Source organism: Pomacea canaliculata, linkage group LG11 (assembly GCF_003073045.1).
Source record: "Pomacea canaliculata isolate SZHN2017 linkage group LG11, ASM307304v1, whole genome shotgun sequence".
NCBI classification, from domain to species: domain Eukaryota; kingdom Metazoa; phylum Mollusca; class Gastropoda; order Architaenioglossa; family Ampullariidae; genus Pomacea; species Pomacea canaliculata.
The window spans coordinates 744,651-765,404 of record NC_037600.1 but is presented as its reverse complement, the minus strand read 5'-3'; the positions used below and the strand labels follow the sequence as shown (position 1 = coordinate 765,404).

At 38.7% G+C, this 20,754-nt stretch overlaps 1 protein-coding gene across 2 annotated transcripts; it reads left to right on the top strand.

Annotated features, from left to right (window-relative positions):
* The first annotated feature begins 128 nt into the window (after positions 1-128).
* Positions 129-20,754, top strand: LOC112574763. 2 transcript variants are annotated; one of them, XM_025256011.1, is made up of 7 exons: positions 129-1,473; positions 3,017-3,098; positions 9,467-9,605; positions 11,483-11,499; positions 13,175-14,140; positions 16,043-16,133; positions 19,059-20,754. In XM_025256011.1, exons 1-6 carry the CDS (start codon positions 662-664, stop codon positions 16,109-16,111), a joined length of 2,085 nt encoding a protein of 694 aa, XP_025111796.1. In that variant the 5' UTR covers positions 129-661; the 3' UTR covers positions 16,112-16,133; positions 19,059-20,754. The 2 variants fall into 2 exon arrangements, with proteins under 2 accessions (XP_025111796.1, XP_025111797.1); XM_025256012.1 differs by lacking the exons at positions 9,467-9,605; positions 11,483-11,499.

The window sequence follows — 20,754 nt, the reverse complement described above, 5'->3', positions numbered from 1 at the left end:
GTCCATAAAAAGCACATAAATGCCTCTTATACAATAAAAAATAAGATATAAGATATTTTTTATAAAAACGCTTTCTTTAGAAATTTACGACATTAATTGTTTGTATGTACGCGGCACGGTCGTGTATAGGTGGATTGCTGTCTCTGTGCCGAGACCAACGCTTAGCTTCTAGCGAAGTTCTCCGCTGTCAGCCTCGGCGAGCCTAAACAATGAATATAAGTAAACCGGAAACAAACACACCTGCCTCGTTTTAGTAATACAAGCATGTTGTTCGTGGTTACCACGAAGACACTTTCTGCGGTTACTATACGGACCTTCATGGTTACGATCAATACAGTAACCAATGGCGATTGTCTGCGGCAATTTTGATTATACATGTTGTGTCACTCATCTCATTTTAACTTTTGGGGAATAAAGCATTCTATAATTTTATCAAAAAAATATTTGTTTACATGAATATTGTAGCGTGGGAACGTGGCGGGTTTGCGAAAATCTCGCGCGAGTTGCATGCTGACGGATCGTTACGCTTTGGGGCGCCTTCTTGTAAGTTCCAAAAATCTTTCTTCTCGTCGTCATGTAAAAACCTGAATATTGCCTGCTGTCAGAAGAATCTTATACATTGAAATAATTGAAATATGGATTAAACATTTCTTATGGTGTCATGATTTCGGAAGATTTGAATTCTAAGCATAATTTCTGCCAGGATCGACAGTTGCAGAACAATCTTCTTGCAGCAGACGATACATTTCAACAAGTTTTGCAGGGAGACACACCATTTTCTGTCAGCGTGCGTTTACGACCTAATATACCCGATAAAGTTTGTGAAGTGACAGGTTGGTGTCCCAACGGGAAGATAGTTTTACGCAAACCAGAAAATGATATATTTTCAAAACCTAAGACAGCAGGTGGAGCCAAAGATCAGCTCCAGGATCGAGTATGGAGAGATCCCCGTTTGCGACGGGATCAGATTCATGAAAGCAGTTTTGTATTTCATCACTATCATGACAGCCACATGTACATTGAACAATATCGGAAAGAACATTCGTGCTTATCAAAATCTCAGTCCCTTTCTGATTACCAAATCAAGGCCTTAAACAACGCAAGAACTGATCATATCAGCGATGACAATACACCACAAACTTTGTCAAATATGCCGAAGAAAGATCAGACGCCGCATCTAAGCCCACTGTCGATACTTCCATCTGAACCTGGTCCCAGACGTCAGAAGATTAAAGTTACTCCTGTAATCACTCCCATTGATGGCAACATCTCAACGTTAAAATGGCCAGAAGACTCCGATATCGTTTCTACGTCAATTTTTCATCAATGTAACTGCAGTGCCAGAAGAGTGTCCAGTGCTGCAACTAGTAAGATACCTGCTTCAAAAGTTACTGTAAAGATGTCGTCCCCAGCTGCCTTGACTATTTCGCCACCAAGCGTTCTAAAACTTCTCAGGTTTTCCAAGAAAACAAGGTACTTTTTTTGTTTGGCTCAGTTAAGCCCTCCTCTCGTTCTTTTATTTCTCTTGTTTCCATTTCTCTTCAGCTAGATGCATGAATTTCTTTATTAAATATAAGGGTTCAACGCAATAACAACAAAATCCTAAGACATACAAGTTCTTCAGCTTACACATACATTCTATAAACTTTTGAGTTACCACAGGTAGATATTTTTCCAAGCCTTTGAGTTCAGAAAATTATGGTTAAACAGCTAACGATATTTTCATAGTATTAACACAAGCAAGAAGATGAGAACAAGTGCAATACTGAAGGGCACAAAATGCCTTGATATCTGCCAGAAGTACGCTGAGCTTAGATTTTCTCCAGCATTAATTGGACACAAGGCATTTCAGACCTCCAGATACAGCTATTAAGGTTTTTATATTCCATTGAATATATATATGATTACAAGACTGATCGATCTCATCTTATTTCCAATGACACTGAACTCATTCGTGCATCAGACTCCTAAAGCTCTTATCTGGCAGAAGTTCAATGATTTAATGAGTGACATAAAACAAGTTTTCTAGATGTGAATATCAAGAAAATAAAGAGGTGATGTTTATGACCAATGGATAAGGAAGATTCTAATGGATAAGAGCCAAAACAGACCTCTTCTGTAAACATTACCCATAACAACCTTTCCCATGATGGTAGTCCTTTTTCTCAACCTTCCTTTTGCAAAATCATGTTACTCTCAGCTCTTGTTCTTGCTATATGGATCCTTTTTGTGTTTTCTATATTTGATTTTATTCTTTGTTTATGCAGTTGTTTATTCTTTTATAGTTCATATGTTATTTGTTTGTCTTCATGTGCCCCGCATGCTGTCCATGTTTCGTTCTTGTTCTTAAGTGCTAAGAGCATACTCATTAGTAGTGTATGTATGTGCTTTAAAAACTTTGCATTTATTATTATATACCAGCTAAATTCTGTGAACTCTTGCGATCTGAACAACATTTCCATAAAAAGGTTGCAACCAAAGTCAGTGTACAAAGGGAGTGTGAGAGAGCAGAATGTGAACTGTACAAGTAATTTTGATACCTTGATGCATTTTGTTTACTGTATCTTTTTCTTTATACTAGGAAGGGCTATGTTAAAAACTATATTGAAAATCCTCTCCATAAATATAATAGAGTTATTGTCAATATGATTGTTCTCTATACTGTCATGATCTTGATCCGTGGCATAAAGAAATTGCTTTATTAGTATTGTGTTTTCATACATGTAGAATTGCATGGCTGCTATGTAATAACAAATATCAGTTTTTAATATGTTTGGCTCATTACAAAAAAGTCTTTCTTAAACTCTTAGTTTTTCAGACTCCCTGATGCCAATTATTTTATGTTTTTAAATCTCACTTGGCAACGATTTTTTGTGTATTTGTTTGTTTGTTTTACTTGTTTTGGATTTCTCTTATATGATGTACACACATTTCTACTCTATGAACGTTAGTTTCCATTTTTTTAGTGATACAATAGTAGTATTGCTAAAATTATTTGACATACTGTCATTTCCAGAGGAAGTCGTGGATCATGGAATGCAAATAGTGAATTCAAAACTCCCACCCTGGCCAGGATTGAGAACAAAGTGTATAAAGAGGTGTGTGCAAATTCAGTTTTATTTTGGAACTGAATAATGTAGTCTTGAATCAAGATATCTGAACTTTTTTTACTCCAATAATGTTTTCTCCTCGCTTTCTTGATGAGTTGATCCTACCTTTATAGTTCTTTTATACAACAATTCACAGCAAATATGTACACAACAAACATCAGATTTACCTTCTCAAAGAAAAGTCTTTTAGTCATGTCTTGATGGTTTACTCTGTGTTTCATGCCAGGTTATTCAAATGTTTAATGATTTTATTCATTTGATTTTTTGTTCATGATAACATTACTGTTCAATGCTAGTCAACAGAGAGCACTTTATTCAAAACTAAGTTTTGTGATCCCTGACTTGTTGAACGGTAATGTCGTCGAGGGAGAGGCAGGAAAACTACAGCGCTGGAGGGAACATTTTGAGTCGGTTCTGAACAGACCAGATCCCCCCCCAGCTTGCAGACATCCAGCCAGCAGCTATAGACCTTGACATCTGCACAGACCCACCAAGCCTGGAAGAAGTGACAGCAGCAGTCAAGACAATGAAGAGCAGAAAAGCACCAGGGGCAGATGGAATAACAGCAGAGATGTTGAAAGCAGATATAAATGTGACAGCTCCCAAGCTGACTGAAATCTTCAGGCAAATTTGGGAATCAGGGCAGGTCCCTGTTGCGTGGAAGACAGGGCTCATCTTCAAGTTACCCAAGAAAGGAGATCTTGGAGACTGCAATAATTGGAGGGGTATAACACTTCTTTCCCTCACCAGCAAGGTCTTCAGCAAGATTATTTTGTCAAGACTGACGGCAACTCTTGAGAAAGACCTCCGACCACAGCAAGCAGGATTTCACCCTGGGCGATCCTGCTCTGAACACATCTTCATTCTGCGACAGATTCTGGAGCAGAGCAACGAATGGAACACACCGCTGTACATCAATTTCATCGACCTGGAGAAGGCTTTTGACAGCATCCACCGCGAGTCCTTATGGAAGATCCTGAGGCATTACGGAGTCCCTGCAAAACTTGTTCAGGTCATTGCAATGCTGTACAGCGATTTCAAATCCCAGGTTGTCTGTGATACGGAGCTCACAGACCCCTTCAACGTCAGTACCGGGGTGAAGCAGGGCTGCATTCTGTCACCGTTCCTCTTCATCCTGGCCATGGACTGGATCATGAAGACTTCCACCGACAATGAGAGGAGAGGGATCAGATGGACCATGACTATGACAGCAACAACAGCACTGGAAGACTTGGACTTTGCTGATGACATTGCCCTGCTGTCACACCGCCACCAAGACATGCAGGGCCGCCGAGAGCCAGCCCGGGCCCCGGGACAGACGATCTCTCCGGGCCCCTGTAACTTGTAATCAGTACCCCGAAATTGTATTCTACAGACTTGAAACTCAACTTCTGCATGTGTAATGCTTGGGTGTTCTGTCCTTAGACCTTTCTTTAAAAGAAAAAGAAAAGGAGAAGAAGAAAAAAAAAATCCACTGACCAAGGCCGGGCCCCCTTGACAGCCGCGGGCCCGGGTACACCAGACCCCCCTGTCCCCCCCTCTCGTCAGGCCTGAAAACATGCAGGAAAAAACAAAGGCCTTCTCAGAAACAGCTGGAAACCTTGGCTTGAAGGTCAGCACAAAGAAAACGAAAAGTATGAGAGTGAACGACAGAGTCCAAGACAGCATCAAACTAAATGGAGAAGAGATTGAGGAAGTTGACAGTTTCACATATCTTGGGTCCAAAATGTCAAACACCAGGGATGCGGAGGTGGAGATTCGAGCCCGACTGGCGAAAGCCAGCCAGGCCTTCGCCTCACTCAGGAGCACATGGACGGCAAAAAACATCAGCCAGAAGATCAAACTGAGAATCTTCAAGTCAAATGTGATCAGCACCCTCCTTTACAGATCAGAATCTTGGAAGATGACCAAAACCATCAGTAACAAGCTTGACGTCTTCCAAAACAGATGCCTCAGGCGCATACTTAACATCTTTTGGCCAAACACCATCACCAACGAAGAACTCCACCGAAGAACTGAAACCAAGTCCATCACCACGCAGGTTCAACGAAGGCGTTGTCGATGGATTGGACATGTGCTCCGCCAGCAGACAGCAGACCTCTCCAGAGTCGCCCTACGATGGACTCCAGACGGCCGAAGAAAACGAGGCCGCCCACAGGAAACTTGGAGAAGAACAGTGGAAAGGGAGATGAAAGGAAAGGGCTGGACATGAGGTCACCTGGAGCGGGTTTCAGCCGATCGACATCGGTGGCGGACTCTGGTTGAGGCCTTATGCGCAACCTGATGCACGAAGAGGAATAGATAGATAGACTTGTTGAACAGGATTAGGCCTCCCCCTTGAATGGTCTTCATTGTTAAGAACATTAATAGGCTCAGACATGCACAAGCTGTTTGAAAGAACCTTTCAGACCACTTTCCAAGATTACCGGTAAAAGTTCACCTAACCAAGTCTTGCCCTATGCCCAGGCCTTTATGAAGCCTCAGATGTGTTATTTCAAGGGTCATATTTCATAGCTCCATGCAGATCTTTCAGTTATCTTGCCACATAGTTGATTTTGGATTAGTTCCAACCACCTCATGTCTTGCAACAGGTTGTGCTTGTCTGGCGGTATTGAAATATCAATGGCAGGCAGTATTCTTATAAGCACAGTAGAGGGCAAGGAGAAGTCAAATTCTTGTCCGTCCGATATTTTTATTTCACATTGGTGTGTGCTCATCTTTGTTGACTTCTAAACAAGGGAGATTTGTTTTGCTGAAGCGCAGAATCAGCTGTGATAAGCCACTGTTAAGAATTGCCAAAAGCCTAAAAGCAATTTCCTACAGATATAACATATTTATCTTACCTATCAGAGCATGTGATATCGAAGTATTGAAGTGGGTGGGTGGGGGGAGGGGAGCAAAGCAACATTGTATTTTGTTTCATCACAGGAAAGGTGCCTGCTTCTTATATCATCTTTTCTTTTTTTCTGTTTCATAATTACTAATAATTTTGTACCAAAAAATCAGACTGTAAAACTTTGAAGAACATAGTTTAAAATTTTTAATCAATTTAAATTAATTTCTTTAAAAGTCTTTTTATAACAAATATTGGTGTGACAAATTTTAAGCATAATGAACTAGAATTCAAGTTAAAAGTTTAAAAAGTTCTGTTACAGCAGATTCTTAGGATACCAGAAGTAATAGATGAGGGCTCCTATTTACAGATGTCGGTTAGACCTTAACCAATGAGGATAATGTGACTGACCATCGGTTAGCAGGAAAGTGGTGTATTCAGGAGCTCAAATTTGCACTAATTGGTGGCCCCTAACCATTGTTAACTTACTGGTGGTATCCCCTTCTGTCAAGCATCGAAACTGATGGTTAAAGGTGGCAATTATTTAGAGGAAGACAAAAATGCCCTTTGAGGAAAGTATTTTTGCAAAAGGATTAATTCCATTTGGTAAGTAGGCTAATGTGCAAACTTAGATTTAGCTGATGCCACATCTGTAGCCTCATGGATGCCATTCTAGACCAAACTATGCATCTCATCCGCATTTGTTCACTACCCCCAATGCTACAAGTCTGCTTTTATGCCATAGGCTGTTTTCAAGACGTTTGCGGTGAACTACTAAATGTGAGCCAGCCGACACTATCAAGAACTATGCTTGAAATAAGTATCTCGTTATGCTCAAGAATGAATTCCACCTCACAGTGAGACATATTGGCTTTGTGCATCTTTTTCACCTTGTTAGCCATTGCCATTTTTTTTTAAATGCTCATGTGACCCATTAACACGTGCAATGGCCAGGATATCTTCAATACCTACAATCAGCCATCGGTTTAGTAACCTAGCATGCTTCGTTGCCATGAATCTGCCAATAACTTCACTGTTGGTTAGCATTTAATGGCTGGTTCCCTAAATAATGGTGGTTAACTTTAGGGTCAGTTAGTTTACCAACAGCTATATGAATGTGAGCCCAGGCCTCTGATACAGTTCCCCTGTGTAACATGCATGGAGAAGCTGACAGTTTCCCCGGTGTAGCATGCATGGGGAAGATGAGGAGCCTGCTGGGCAGTGACCAGCATACAGTGAATCCTCAGTATCTGCAATGCAAGAGTTAATATTTAATTGTTAAATTCAAGAGTCTGTCGCACAAGAAAATGGATAAATGTTATCTATTGTGAGAGAGGGTTGCATCTACTAGATAAATTGTCTTGAGTAGGAGAACAGTAAAATAGCTTCAGATATGCAGCATCACTTGGGAAGCAAATGCTCATGAAAAGAAAAATATGACTGAAGAGAAGGGCATTACACTGTGGACAATTTTCAGACTATGAAAATAATTGAATCTGACCTACAGATTAGCAACATGAGACCATTGCCCAAGAAAATGAAGACAGCTTTACTCAAAAATGCTCTTTCTACCTGGTGTCAAAATGACAATGACAATGATCAACTTTATTGGTCCCAGTGGGCAATTTAAACATGGGAAGGTGCTATAGTTACCATAAGTTAAAAATAAAAGTAGAACAAGTTCACTGCAAGGTTCTGGAACATTCCTTGCCCAATTCTACAACAAGAGTTCTAGAGCTTGCAGCATCCCTTGGAAGAGGCTGCCCAGATAGCATCAGCCGGCTGAACCTCTTCATTCATGATTAAAAAAAAAGCATTTTAGTTAAAGCAATTTAATTTGAAATGACAGATGTAAGGCGTGAGAAAGTGAATGAGTGATATTCAGGTAAAAATAAAGAAAATCTTCTCTTCATATGGCAAAAAGATTTTCTACCAGCTGCTTCCTCTTCACACTTTGTCTTGTTGAAGAGAAAAAAATTCCTCACATTATGTGATGATGCTTTTGTGCTGCAGCATGTCAGGCACTCAAAAGCTAGAGCATCTGATGATAAGAGTTTATGCAAACCTGCATTATTTTAAAAACATTAAGTTCTTCTCTGCAACTAACTTGGATGAAAAGCTTGGATGACCCAGCATCTTTTCAGAAGTAATTGCTGAACCTTGATGCCTGAATTTTCCTAATGATTGGCAGCCTCTGTGCCCATAACCCTCTACATCACCTAAAGAGTTGGATTACCTGCTTCTAAATTGCACTGCTCTCCTCCAGCCACTGGATCTTAGTACCATCAAAAGCAGGAAGATCAACTGTTAGAAACTTGTGAAGAAAGTTCACAGCAACAACACTTGAAAACAGCTATGGACCTGTGGTGCCTGGAACTTGGTTCAACCCTCCATGCTTCCAAATGTTGGGCTAAGACTGATTTATCCTTAGCTGTTTCTCTTCATCTGTTCATGGTTGCAGGCAGGGCCGTGCTTAGGGGCAGGCAGACGAGGCATCTGCCTAGGGCCCCGCGCTTCAAGGGGCCCCGCGCTTTTGATTGATATGGTAACTAGGCATATGGAAGTTTAGTCAGCCATATCACATTCTCGCTGGACGTGCTTGGAGACAGAAGGCTGCTGGACACCGATGATTTATCGCCGAGATATCCCTGAGGAAAAAAGTGACTTTAGATCCCAACTAAAACCGTGTGATCGTGGCGTGACGGCCCCACACATGCCCTTTGCCTCGGGCCCTGCAGGGGCCTGGTTGCAGGAGTAAGAGTCTACTAAGTGACTCTGAGATCCAAACACTTTGGCATTCTTGGAAGTGCAATGTCCCTCCAGCTAGATGTGACATTGGATGATTTTATCAGGATGTGCCATCAGCTGAGTGCTGCTGAAGTTGTTAAGAATGTTCTGAAAAGTGATGAAAATGATTGTGCTTACTCAAGTAACAAGGATGAGCCATGTGAAAATGACAATCATGAGACCAGGATTAGCGGTTTGAGACTATACTCAGTTTGGAGAAGGTGAGTCAAGTTTTCTTGCTGGTGTACCAGCTGATGACATGAATATCTTCATTTCCTCAAAGATGCTCTGCTGACAATTTCTTTCAAGGATCTGGTTCAGCTGGAAATTGCCAACATGTTCAAGAAGCAGCAGTTTCTGCTTTCCCTAATTTAGCAATCAATAACCATGCACTGCTTACATATGTTGTACGACATTTTATATTTTGATGTTCAGATTTGCTGACATACTTTATTTCTTGAAATTTTGAATATTGTTTTTTTTTTGTTTCAAATGGAGTAAGTAATACTTCTAAATTTCCCCTCTTTCATTCCAAGAAGTTTTGCATCTTTTGCACTCTTATTTTAGTGAAACAAGATAAAACTATGTTATAAAACTAAAATTATGCTTATAAAGCTTATCGACTCTTAAGAATCTTGATGTAACAAGTTTTCCAATATAATGAATTATTTTCACTGGTCCGAATGAGATCGTTATATCAAGATTCTACCTGTATTAATAATAATTGAATTTGTAGAGTGCACTTCCCCGTCTGGAGTTGAGCCCAATGTCCCTTGTGCAAAACGATGTGACAGTCAACAAAACAACAAAGAAATGCAAGAAGCGTGACAGAAATAAAGTATCGAAGTGGATGAATCAAGATGAAGATCTGAGTGGTAAGGCATCATATGCATGGAAGAGGCTATAAAGACATTGCATGCCGGAAAGAGGCTATAAAAACAATTCATGCTGGGGAGAGGCTATAAAGATAGTGGTAGCACAATCTGGCAATCTTGTAATCAATGCTAGTTCTAGAATGCAAGTACAGCTGGTGGAGGAGGGGTATGACATAGTCTTCTTCTTGCCTACGAAGGACAATACAAGCAGCGTGATTTTGAGTCCTTTGAAGTTTATGTATAGGCAGTTAGTGACATTTACAGGAAGGGAGATTTGCAATAATCAAACCGAGACAACATAAAAACAGACATGAGCTTTTTGGTAGTGAAAACTGGCAGGAAGGATCAGATATGACTGATCCTACATAGCTCATGGAAGATGACTTGCAGACTGCGTTGATGGGAGATTCATGCGATTACATAGGATATTATAAGTTTTATGATTTATACATTACCTTTTAATTGACGAATACTTTTGTCCCATATGAAAGTAGGTCAGTCCGGTGATGTAACAGTTATTACCTTTCACCAATACAATGAAAGTTGGCTGTCCTGGCTTCAACTCTAGTCTCAGGAATTCTATTCTTTCTCTGCGTGTGGCATCTGTTTACACGGCTGTCTGCCTTGCCATGATCGATATAGCCTTAGTTGCTGGCTCGGTATAAAACACCTATTCCCCCTCTCATATGACAGCGTCATCTCTTGTCATAGTGCCATCTCCAGTCGCAGTGAAACATCATGCATGACACACATCCTCATTTGACAAAGTGTTTGAGGGACAAGTCTGCACAGTCTTCATTTTAGAACAGTTTCATTGTCTATTTAATAAATTGATCATTCTCCCATGATGACTAAAAGACAAATTGTCACTTTCTGGGATTCTTTACCATGTAAACATATTGTCATTATCATCATACGAAGTAAGTTCTTAAATAATTATCTTTGACTAGATATGTCATCTGATGAATACAGCAAACTTAATGTAGCATGATCTGTCACTTAATCACAGAAAAGTATCTTTTATTGGAAAAAAGTAGTTTCACCAGAGAGGCCAAGGCTACTTTGGTTTAGAACGTCAGGCTTAGGCTTTCCCATAAGCTCAAAGTAGACTTAGACATCAGCAACTGTCCCAGTACATATGCTGGTGGGAAAAGCCAGCACATGAAGGAGAAAAAGATGTGCCCAAAGCTGGCATGCGGTCAGCAGCACCCTGTGATCAGACACACTCAGCATTTCAGTATACACCATCCTGAATTTATTTCGCTTGCATTTAGAAACAGGATTTTGTTCTTGGCTCACACACGTTCTGTCTTATTTGACATGTTAAAGTTTTGAGAAAGTAACCAGAACTATTGTGAGCACTGAGAAACAACTGGGGAAAATGATTTGGCTGGAGATTTAATTCAGTTAAAAAGCTCAGCCACCAGGCATGATGCTGGGGCATAGTTATATGTATGTATAACTGGGTGACTTACCACATAGCCCGCACTTCCACACACTTGGTTGAGATAATGCTCAGCACTAGCCTTAGATTCTTGATGCCATTATTTTGCTGATTGTTGTGGTCACCTGCATCTTCTATTATGTTATCATGCTGCCAAGCAATTAAAGCAAATTCTCAGCTCCACAGCTAGTCCTCTAGTGGGCTGCTGGTCCTTGGCACACTACCAAACTGGTTTGATTAAGCCTTTACCTTATATGTCATCAAGTAATTGAAAAGCTATTAAACTTCACAAATTCAGTTAATTTATTAATCATGTTCTCAAATATACTGCTTCTTAGAAAACAGGAAGTGAAGATATCAGACCTTAGTAGCATTTGAGTCTGACAGAAGATGATGGGATTTGGAGCTATAGTGTGTATGTGTATGTGTGCAGGAAATAATCATGAAATTGTAAGAGTTTATTTTTTTACCTGCATCGTACAACTATTTGGCTTGTCCCACTAGGACTTGTGTATTTTGTGTACTTGTCTGCTTTAGGCTTGTGGACCTGCTAAAAATAAAGGATCTTTATATTATATGATATATTGTTTATATCAAGATGCTATATGCTACTTAGTAGCACATTACATATTGCTAACCCTACTTACTAAACAGATATAAACCTGTATGGTTAATGCACAAAAGCACCTATTATCCCAGTGGTGCATCATCTAATATAGTAGATTTCACTACCACTTTTTTGGTCTTAGATATACAACAAAAGTTAGCAAGAACCTAGAATGCTAACTCATCAAACATCATAATTTTATCATTTTTTCTCTTTTTTTTTTTTTCTTAACTGGATCATTTTTGGGTTTTCCTATTACAGAAATCGATGTTCATTTGCAGTCGCTAATATAGTACACAACCACCATCAAGTATAATTTCAACTATTAGCTGTTACTATTTTATGTGTTATCTCTGTATTGTCTCTGCCATGCACTTAAAACTTGCTTTTAAATAGGAGCCACTGACTGAGTGTTATTTTACCTTGGGTCGCCCTTTTCTAAATCCAAGTAACAGTTTTGTTTGCCTGGTTTCACTTCAGATGTATTTTAAGTTGCAGAATACTTCTGCAGGGGTAAGGTATGTGATTTCTTTTGTCCCATTTCCAAAACCAAACTTATTTACCTAGCACACTCATAGCGAATTGTCAAGTGTTTCATCATTTTTAATTACTTAGCACACTGAGAGCAAATTGCCAAAGTTTCTCATTATTCTTAACATGACATTTTTTACTACAAGATGATGCTTCGCAAATCTTTTATATGACTTATATAAAACTTTGCCAAACATTCAATACATTCAACGATATGTGTCCAGTTGAGAAGGTATGCTGATGCTTTACCTTGGCTTTTCATTTGTAAAGATTTCTTACCGGCTTCATAAGCATTAGTTCTAATGATCTTCTCTTTTATGGAAGCTCTTCTGAAGTCATGTAAATTGATATAGTGATAATCTGCTCATCATCATATTTTCTTTGCTTGTTAATATTGTCACAGATGTTTTCAAGGGCCCTTACTGGAATATATTTTATTGCTATTCATTACCTGATTCTTGAAGCATGTATGAAATTTTTTATTCTGAATCATTTTCTTTGTTAGTTTTGAAGGCTGTAAACTGCTTTTTAAACCATCTAAGGTGGTTTCTCTCTCACACACACATACACACACATACACACACAGAACAACAAGGGGAAAAAGGATTAGTAAGTATGCCACTTGCAAGAGCCAGTATGTAATAACTGACGTGTGATGTATTATGAGCAAAAGTCCATTAAAACTGACTCATGTCTTACAACAGAAAATCTGTAGTGAAGAAGATAAAAACACCATTTTGCTAGTTTCAAGCCAATAATAGAGTTGTCAACAAATGAAGATGTCAGCCCCATGGCTTATTTTCTTTTCTCTAGTGCATTGTTTTTTTCCTTAAAGGGAAAGGGACAACAAAAAATGGTGAATGTTTTTATTGGCAAGGTAGTAGAAAGAGCAAAAACTGTTTAAAAAAAGGGGGGGGGGGCAGAAAAAAATGTGAGGTGGCACTAGTAATGTTATTTAAGGTGCTTGTTGGTCTCCTTCATATGTAGCCCAAAGAGGAAGACAGGGATTGTGAAGATCAAGCAGCACTGCAGGAGGAACCAAAGGTGATGGAGGTTGCAAGCATGTCACCCTGTCCACATACTCCAGGTCTGGTTGCAAGATACCACATTGGTGACAAAGCTGTGGATATGATGGAGATGGATGCTAATGGCCTTCCCAAATGTCAGCTTAGCAGGGAGCCATCTTGCCAGTGTGAGTGGTTGCTGCAAAGCTTCATGCTTGCCACCAACAGTGTTCCGTTAAGACCATTCAGGCCAGAAATGCTGTATCATTCTCAGACCATGTTTGGCTACCTACAGCCAAACAGTGTAGCAAGAACTGAACAGCACACCCACGGGGCCTCAGAAAAGGGGTTTGAGATGAGTGAGCCCTATAATTATCTAAAGCAGATCATTGTGAGCTCAAAAGGTTATGCCCCTCAAGTGCATGGAGGATTGAAGGGAACAACAACAAAGCCAGATCTGCCTGCCACCTTTCAGCTTCTTGGTATGTCCAAACAATGTCACTCCTCCACTCAGAAAGTTCAAGCGCTGGCGCAAAATTCAACTGGCCGGCGCCAGAAGGGAAGGCTGTTTCGGAGGACAACCACTGTCCATGAGGTACGAGCAGGTGATCCACAAACACAGCTCACAAGACCTGCCACTGTGTCAGGAGAAGCAGGTAGACACAGCTGCCATGAACTGGCTTCTAGCAGCTGTGTCACCCAGATGCCAACTACATCTTACTTGAAGTTCTGGAACAGCCGTATGACAGCTGACGTTTGCAACAAGAAGAACTTCATGAAGTGGGAATCAGCCAAAAGTAGTATGGACCCACAGGACCTACTAGAACTTAACCCAGCTCAGAAGGCAAGAGTTGGGACCAAGCAGCAAAACCCTCACTCCAACCAGCTTGCAGGACAAGCGACCCCTGTGGCCAATGCAGCTTTTGGTGTGGCTAGCCCAGAAACACCAGTACGGTTTTATTGATTCAGTCAGCTTGATTTTTGCCTAACTTACAAAACCTGCTATTTGTTGTTTTTAGCTATTTTTGGTGCTTAGCTCCCACTAACAAAGTAGTTTTACAGTAGACAATACCAGGACACAAAAAATAGCATGGTATATGTCAGAGATTTATGTGTGAATAACATCAATGTTGCAGTTGTATATTTCCTTAGCATGGTCTCAGAGGAATATTTAAATGAAATGGACTTAAAGAGACAGAAGTAGATTAATAACATTTTTTTTGCACTAGCAGAAGTCTGTCACTCTTGGTCATGTTTGCCATCAGTAATTCCCAGCGCTTCCATTTCTAGAAGACTACTGAATCATGCCACTTAATCCAGCAAGTCCAAACATAGGCTTAAGATGCAAGGCACAGTTGTTTTTATTTCATACTTCGGTTGATTTGGCCAAACTTGATCAAATTCTGCTCATAAATGCACACACTACTCAGCATGGATTCTTTTCACAAATTTATGTTAAAAACAAAATGTATGCTTAGCTCCAGAGTTCAGTCAGTTTGGGGCATATTTGCTGTTATATGCATACCACAAACAGACATTCATGCGACTTGGTACTATTTGCCCCATTTGTAGACAGGAACAGAGACAGCAAGCAGTAGATGGCAATCACACTTGAATGTGCTGTCACAGCAGTTCATGATTTTCCCAGAAGAAGTAATTTGGAGTTTAAAATGATGCTGACAATCTGAATGTTTATGGAGAAAGCCTTGATCTCAAGGTTCCTATAATGATCATGTGTAATTCTGCCCAGTTAGTTTTCCCTGTGTACCACATGACATCTCATATATCAAGCCAGATACTTTGAAGATGTCAAAGTACCATTTTTCAAATAATACTAAGACATGAAAAAGATTAATTCTTGCTTGCTTTTTCAAAACCAGATTTTGATCTCGCTAGGAGTTTTGTGGAGGCACTAACAGTGGCTAGAAAATACAGTAGGATGATGATTTAATAATACTTATACTTTAAGGGTGCATTTTGTGGAGAAGTCCAGACTAACAATGCATATAATCTTTGGTGCTTAGAAAGAGAGATTCTTATGTTTAAGATAGTTAAAGGACTATAGTGAGGTCCAACATTTTTTCTAATGAATCACTCAATCAGTAACGGTCAGTGGATGATACTATTTCCATAATTGTTCGTAAATATCCATCTGCTATTTTTTGCCTAAATATCACCATGAGGTAAAAACTGGGACCTCACACTGTGCCTAATTAACATATATTCCAAGCTCTCCTCTTTGCTAATACCATCACAATGTCAATGCATCCTTGCACTATTCTGACATCTGTGTTGTTGAATTCTAGTCCTTTAACATTTATTGATATTCTTCCTAGCAATAATTACAGCATCTGGTCATCTTGCAAATTGTTGGCTTATACATTTGTAGGTGATGATTTTTAGTTTTGCTATTGTTAAACTAAGACATTGTTAGCAAACAAATTACAGTATCTGTTAGTGCTATATCCTACAATGGAAGCAGGCTGCTCTTTTCATTGGCAGATGAAAAAGCAGAAACAATTACATAGATCACACTGGGGTTTCTTAAAAATACTTTTGATAGCAAACAATATTTAAGCAAAAATGACAAAAGTTATAATAGACCATTGTTTATTTATTTTCCATATTCATCTTTGAGACTGTCCTAGGGATGAATTGCCTGACTTTAAATAAGAGATCAAGAGGATTTTAACAATAGGACTTGGAAATGTACAGAGACAACCCAGATGTCACTGACCAGTATTACGTATTAGTCTGTTCTTCATTTCAACAATTTTCTCATCTCACTTTAACTTGACTTTTCTCTGCACAGCTGAGTACAATGGATTCAACGTTTTGGTTTTTGTTACAGATATGGTTTGATTCCAATGGTCGAGCCTACGTGAGCTTAGCCACTCGCTATGAACCCATCAAAAAGTAGCTCCCATACATGTGCACATCAGGTATTTGATTTCTCCCACCCCACCATCCACTGCTTGGATCGGATGACTGTGTGCTGTGACCCTGCACCATTTGTTTTATCTGCACATGCTGCCAGCGAAAGTGCACCATAAATAGCACTCAGAGAATCTAGTTCAGCTTGATTTTGAGTAGTAGGTGCAGTGCGAGGTAACAGTAAAGCGCTGAATCTTTTGATTCAGTTCTATTCATTACCAATCACCAAGGGGCATACTTAAAGCCTGACAGTTCCTCTTTGATTTTCAAAAAAAGGTTACGCTATGTGATCTTACCAACGCATCCATAATGTTTTTGTAAAGTACTGAGACATTTAAGAGATCTTCTGTTTTAATATGTTATAATAGTATAGCATTCCAAAGTCTAAAGTCATGAAGACCTATCAAAAGGTATTTACTAGTTTTCAATCACAAACCCATTTTAGCTTATTAAACAAACCAAACCTGCAGTCTCACTGAGATCAATTTAGTTAATGTCTGTTTCATCTTTTCGAAAGAAAGAACAGCTTGAGCCAGTTAACCTGTAGTTTTTCCTTCCGACATCTATCTCTAATTTTATTTATTTTTATGCTTTTTAAGAAATTTTTATTGTTTATTCAATTTCTTCCTGTCTATTATTTTGCTCGTCTTGCATTCTTTTTCTTTTCGTGTCTTCTTTCTTTCTTTTTTTTTTTTTTTTTTTTTTTTTTGCTGGTGTAAGGGATTGCAAAAGAGTTTTGACTTCTTTATTCTACAACTGAAGTTCCAAATTTGAAAAAAATGAAATTTTGATACTAATTTTGCAGCATTTATCTTTTTTCAAGAAATCCCTTTTAATTATTTTTTTCAATGTGCACATTAATTAATTAATCATTTTAGATTCTTTCAAACTACAATGTGTGTAGCTTTATTTATTTTTTTGTTCTCTGCTGACCTCATTCTATGCATGACTGAAATAAAGAAGGATGTGTAAAATAGGTTTACTCAGATTAATGTCATCATTTGTCTTTAGTTTCAAGTGGCAGTAAAACAATTATATTTTTGTGTGATTTATTTTTAGTAAGCACTTTACAATAACAGGTTGATTCGCAATAACAGATTCCTTTACTGTAACAGACCGCTTTAAATATATGCTTTGTGTTTGCTTATTTAGTGTAGATTTCACTTTCTTATGCTTTGTGCTTCATGCCTATACACCAGTCAGTGTGTACAGCTTGTGGAGTGGGAAATAAAGCAGAATAAAAGCCTATACTAGACACAAGTGGGGCCCACTACTACCCCACTAGTTTTGCAGCCTGGGAGTATACTGTTTATCTTGTCAAATATATGCTGCTGGTGATGCCAGCAAGTATTCAGACTTGCTTTACACAAACATCAGTTAAGACAAATTTCTGATATATTAGTGGTTTCCTTATTTATTATCTTCTGTCTGGGGATCAGTCTTCTATCTACTGGTATTCTCTTTGTGTGTGTGTTGTTTACAGATGGTTATAATTAAGTTAATGTTGTTATGTATTTGCATGTTTAACATTTTACTTATTGGTATTGTCTTTGTTAATGCCTTGTGTGCAGTGTTACAGCTTCTTTGTGTGTGTATATCCACACATTTTATTTTATTATACTGCCTAATTTTCTGGATCCTGAGGTGAAACAAGAAAATTTCCTCTCCAAAATTAGGTTAAGCAAGCTTGTTGGAAAAAACCCACCTTAAAGCAACTATACAGATAAATACTAGTACTGTGCCAGTAGACCACCCTGGTGATCTCACCTTTGCCTGGAGACCTACGTGACTATTGCATGCCTTGTATGGCTTGTTATAAATATATATTATGAACTTCAGACAACACCATGGTTACATATTGTCAATCCCTTTTCCCTACCCACTGTCTTATGATAAGTGTCTGCATTAATCCATAGTCTATCATGTCAGTCAAAAAAAAAAAGCAAATCACATGTCTAATTTCATTTAAAAATAAAGGTTGGTACTTCACTATTTTCAAGTAAAAATTTGACACAAGTGTTGATAATGCAGTTTTCACCAAAATACTAACCGCAGTCAAACATTAAATTAAGTTCACAGTTATTGGGTGATAAAGTTACTAGAATATATCGCTATCATTATTTTCTCAAAAAATGTATTTTCATATGCTTTATATTATTTTTAAATTCATTTTTTATAGTACATGTCAGTTGACATAAATTCTCATCTAACATGATTCAAAGACAGTTTGAGAGGTTTGAACACATCCCAAATGGGCATTGCAATAAATTTATGATAATACAAGCTACTTTTATGATATGACATCACAAAAAGTGAAATCTGAAATTCTTTATATAAATGCAGGTGAGAATTGTAATATTCAGAGGCTTGTACTTTATAAATTAATGTGCATTATTTGCTTGCATCTGTGACAAGATGAAACTGATGAAACTCAAGTCTTTTAAAATAATTTGGCTAGTTTAAGGCTTCTTTTAATAGTTTTTGGTTTATACTGTTAAGAAATTGGCTGATTCAAAAAAGGGGATGTGAATCGGTTTTTTATGTCAAGCCAGCAGAGAAAACAGCATGTCTGAGACAAGATCTGAATCCAGGACAGCCAGAAAATTAAGACTGAGTGAATAAAATCAAATTTATTTATGACTAAATAACTGGGCTGGTACTAACTTTTTGTTCTTTTGAAAGGTTTTGCATACTCGCCTAAGACAATAATCATATATAATTAATGGATATATGAGAAAGAGTGTGTTTGTGTAGGCATATCATACACTTTTGTGTAGATGCTTTTATGTGTGCTTGCAAATTATACAAATCTTCATTAGCACATGGAAGGATCAGTTCCATGGATAACTCTGTACCATGAGGGCCCTATCATGCTCAGCTGGTCCCAAATGCGTTTTAGATTAACATGTTTCATAACACATTGCTTGTTTCAGAATGCCTTGGCTGTGTATCCACTGTGTCATTCAGTGGTGCTGAATCAGAGGCCCCATGCAAGCTATCCTGTTAACAACAATAGCTTCACTTACAACGCCATTGCTTCACCCAAAACTGAACCATCAGAGGATCTTACAAGTGGAGAGGAAAGCAGTTTCTTTACCACCTTATTACCACTGGATTTGCTTGATGATCTCATTGCCACAAACAACAATAGCCTGTTGTCTGCCGTCACATCATCGTCCAAAGAATATAGCCAAAATGTTTCTGAGAGGATTGGAATTGACAAAGAAAGCATTTCAACAACACCAGTTTGTCAGGTGAAGCAATACGTCCCCACTCAGGTTACACTTTTTTGACCAAGAGCTGAGCACCAAAAGCTTCTCAGAAATACAGGGAGTAATATTCAGTCAGATTAGGGCTTACGCCTCCCAGAAACGAGCAGGAAAGAGAGCTGCAGCCCAACACTACCTGGCAGCAACTCTTGTATTCACCAAAGCAAGCAGCCCAAACTCATCTTTCTCTCTGACATAGATGATGGGGTGTTAGCTGAGGAAAGCTGGTGGCATCCACAGAATTCTCCACTAGGCTTACCAAGCAGATTTTACATCAAGCATAGCAGTGGTCAAGAAACTTAAATCAGAAAATTCCTGTCCAGAAGACTTATAAAAACTCATTAAGCAAGGCTACTTCAAGACCTGTCTGCAGTGCTATAACTTCTTTAAACAGATGCAACAAACTGCCTGGACAATGCACCAATCCTAGGTCCGCCAAGTCGGTCAGACAAAGTTTGCAAGAAAAACCAAGAGACATTTGATAAGGATGTTGGCAGCTTGGTTGATGATACCAACAGTGGTGTCCAAGGAAGATGTATCCTTTCATGCAAAAGGTGGTCTAAATCTGGAGGCTTTTACAGAGAGTTCAGGCTTAAAAACAGACTTTGTGCCAGACCAGTAACAGCCACAGACATCAACACTGATGAAGCCAGACATCTCTATGTGGCAGGATACCAGCTGAATTCTTTGGACCCTTCTAACGACATAAATCAGAAGATGGTCAGAGACAGTGAGTTCATGTTACCACATGACTCTTGAAACTGCAGATCAAGGAGGAAATCTTGCCAGAGAGAATTGTCAATCACATTTTTTAAAACCTTTTCTTATCCGTTTAAGATGTGTCTTTCATTCTTTTCTATATGCCATCAGTTCATCTCCAGCACTTTGAATACAAATCCTATGTCTGCTCATGCTTCAAGGTGATTCATTTGGAAGTGTGTGTTTTTAACTTGCCCATTTAATGGTTTGGTTATATTCAGCCAATGGTGTTATGTTGCATTATGGACTTAATCACAAAATTGTTGCCACTGTGAATGTAAATGTAATCAATATCTACAACCTGATGTCCTGAATCAGTTAAGCAGCAATATACTAGTGATGTACAAATTTATATTTTTACATTTGTTTTATTTTATACTCCCTTTATTCTCAATGTGTATTATTTATTTTTAAGAAAAGCTAGAGTATTTTTGGAGGACATTTTGTTTGCATTTGCTCTTCCCAAAGAACAATAAAACTATTTAACTATGATTCTGTAATTTTTATTGATACTGCTGATAAATACTTTGTGTTGTGTACCTGAACACATCCTGACCTGATGCCAAGTTCATAGAAAAATAAAAGATTTGTATTACTGGAA

What these genes read in the sequence shown, in the direction of transcription:
- LOC112574763 (XM_025256011.1), top strand. Translation starts at nt 662, where the DNA reads ATGATTTCGGAAGATTTGAATTCTAAGCATAATTTCTGCCAGGATCGA. An exon ending in AGGTTTTCCAAGAAAACAAG is followed by an intron (nt 1,474 to 3,016) that starts GTACTTTTTTTG and finishes TGTCATTTCCAG; the next exon opens with AGGAAGTCGTGGATCATGGA. An exon ending in AGAACAAAGTGTATAAAGAG is followed by an intron (nt 3,099 to 9,466) that starts GTGTGTGCAAAT and finishes TTGAATTTGTAG; the next exon opens with AGTGCACTTCCCCGTCTGGA.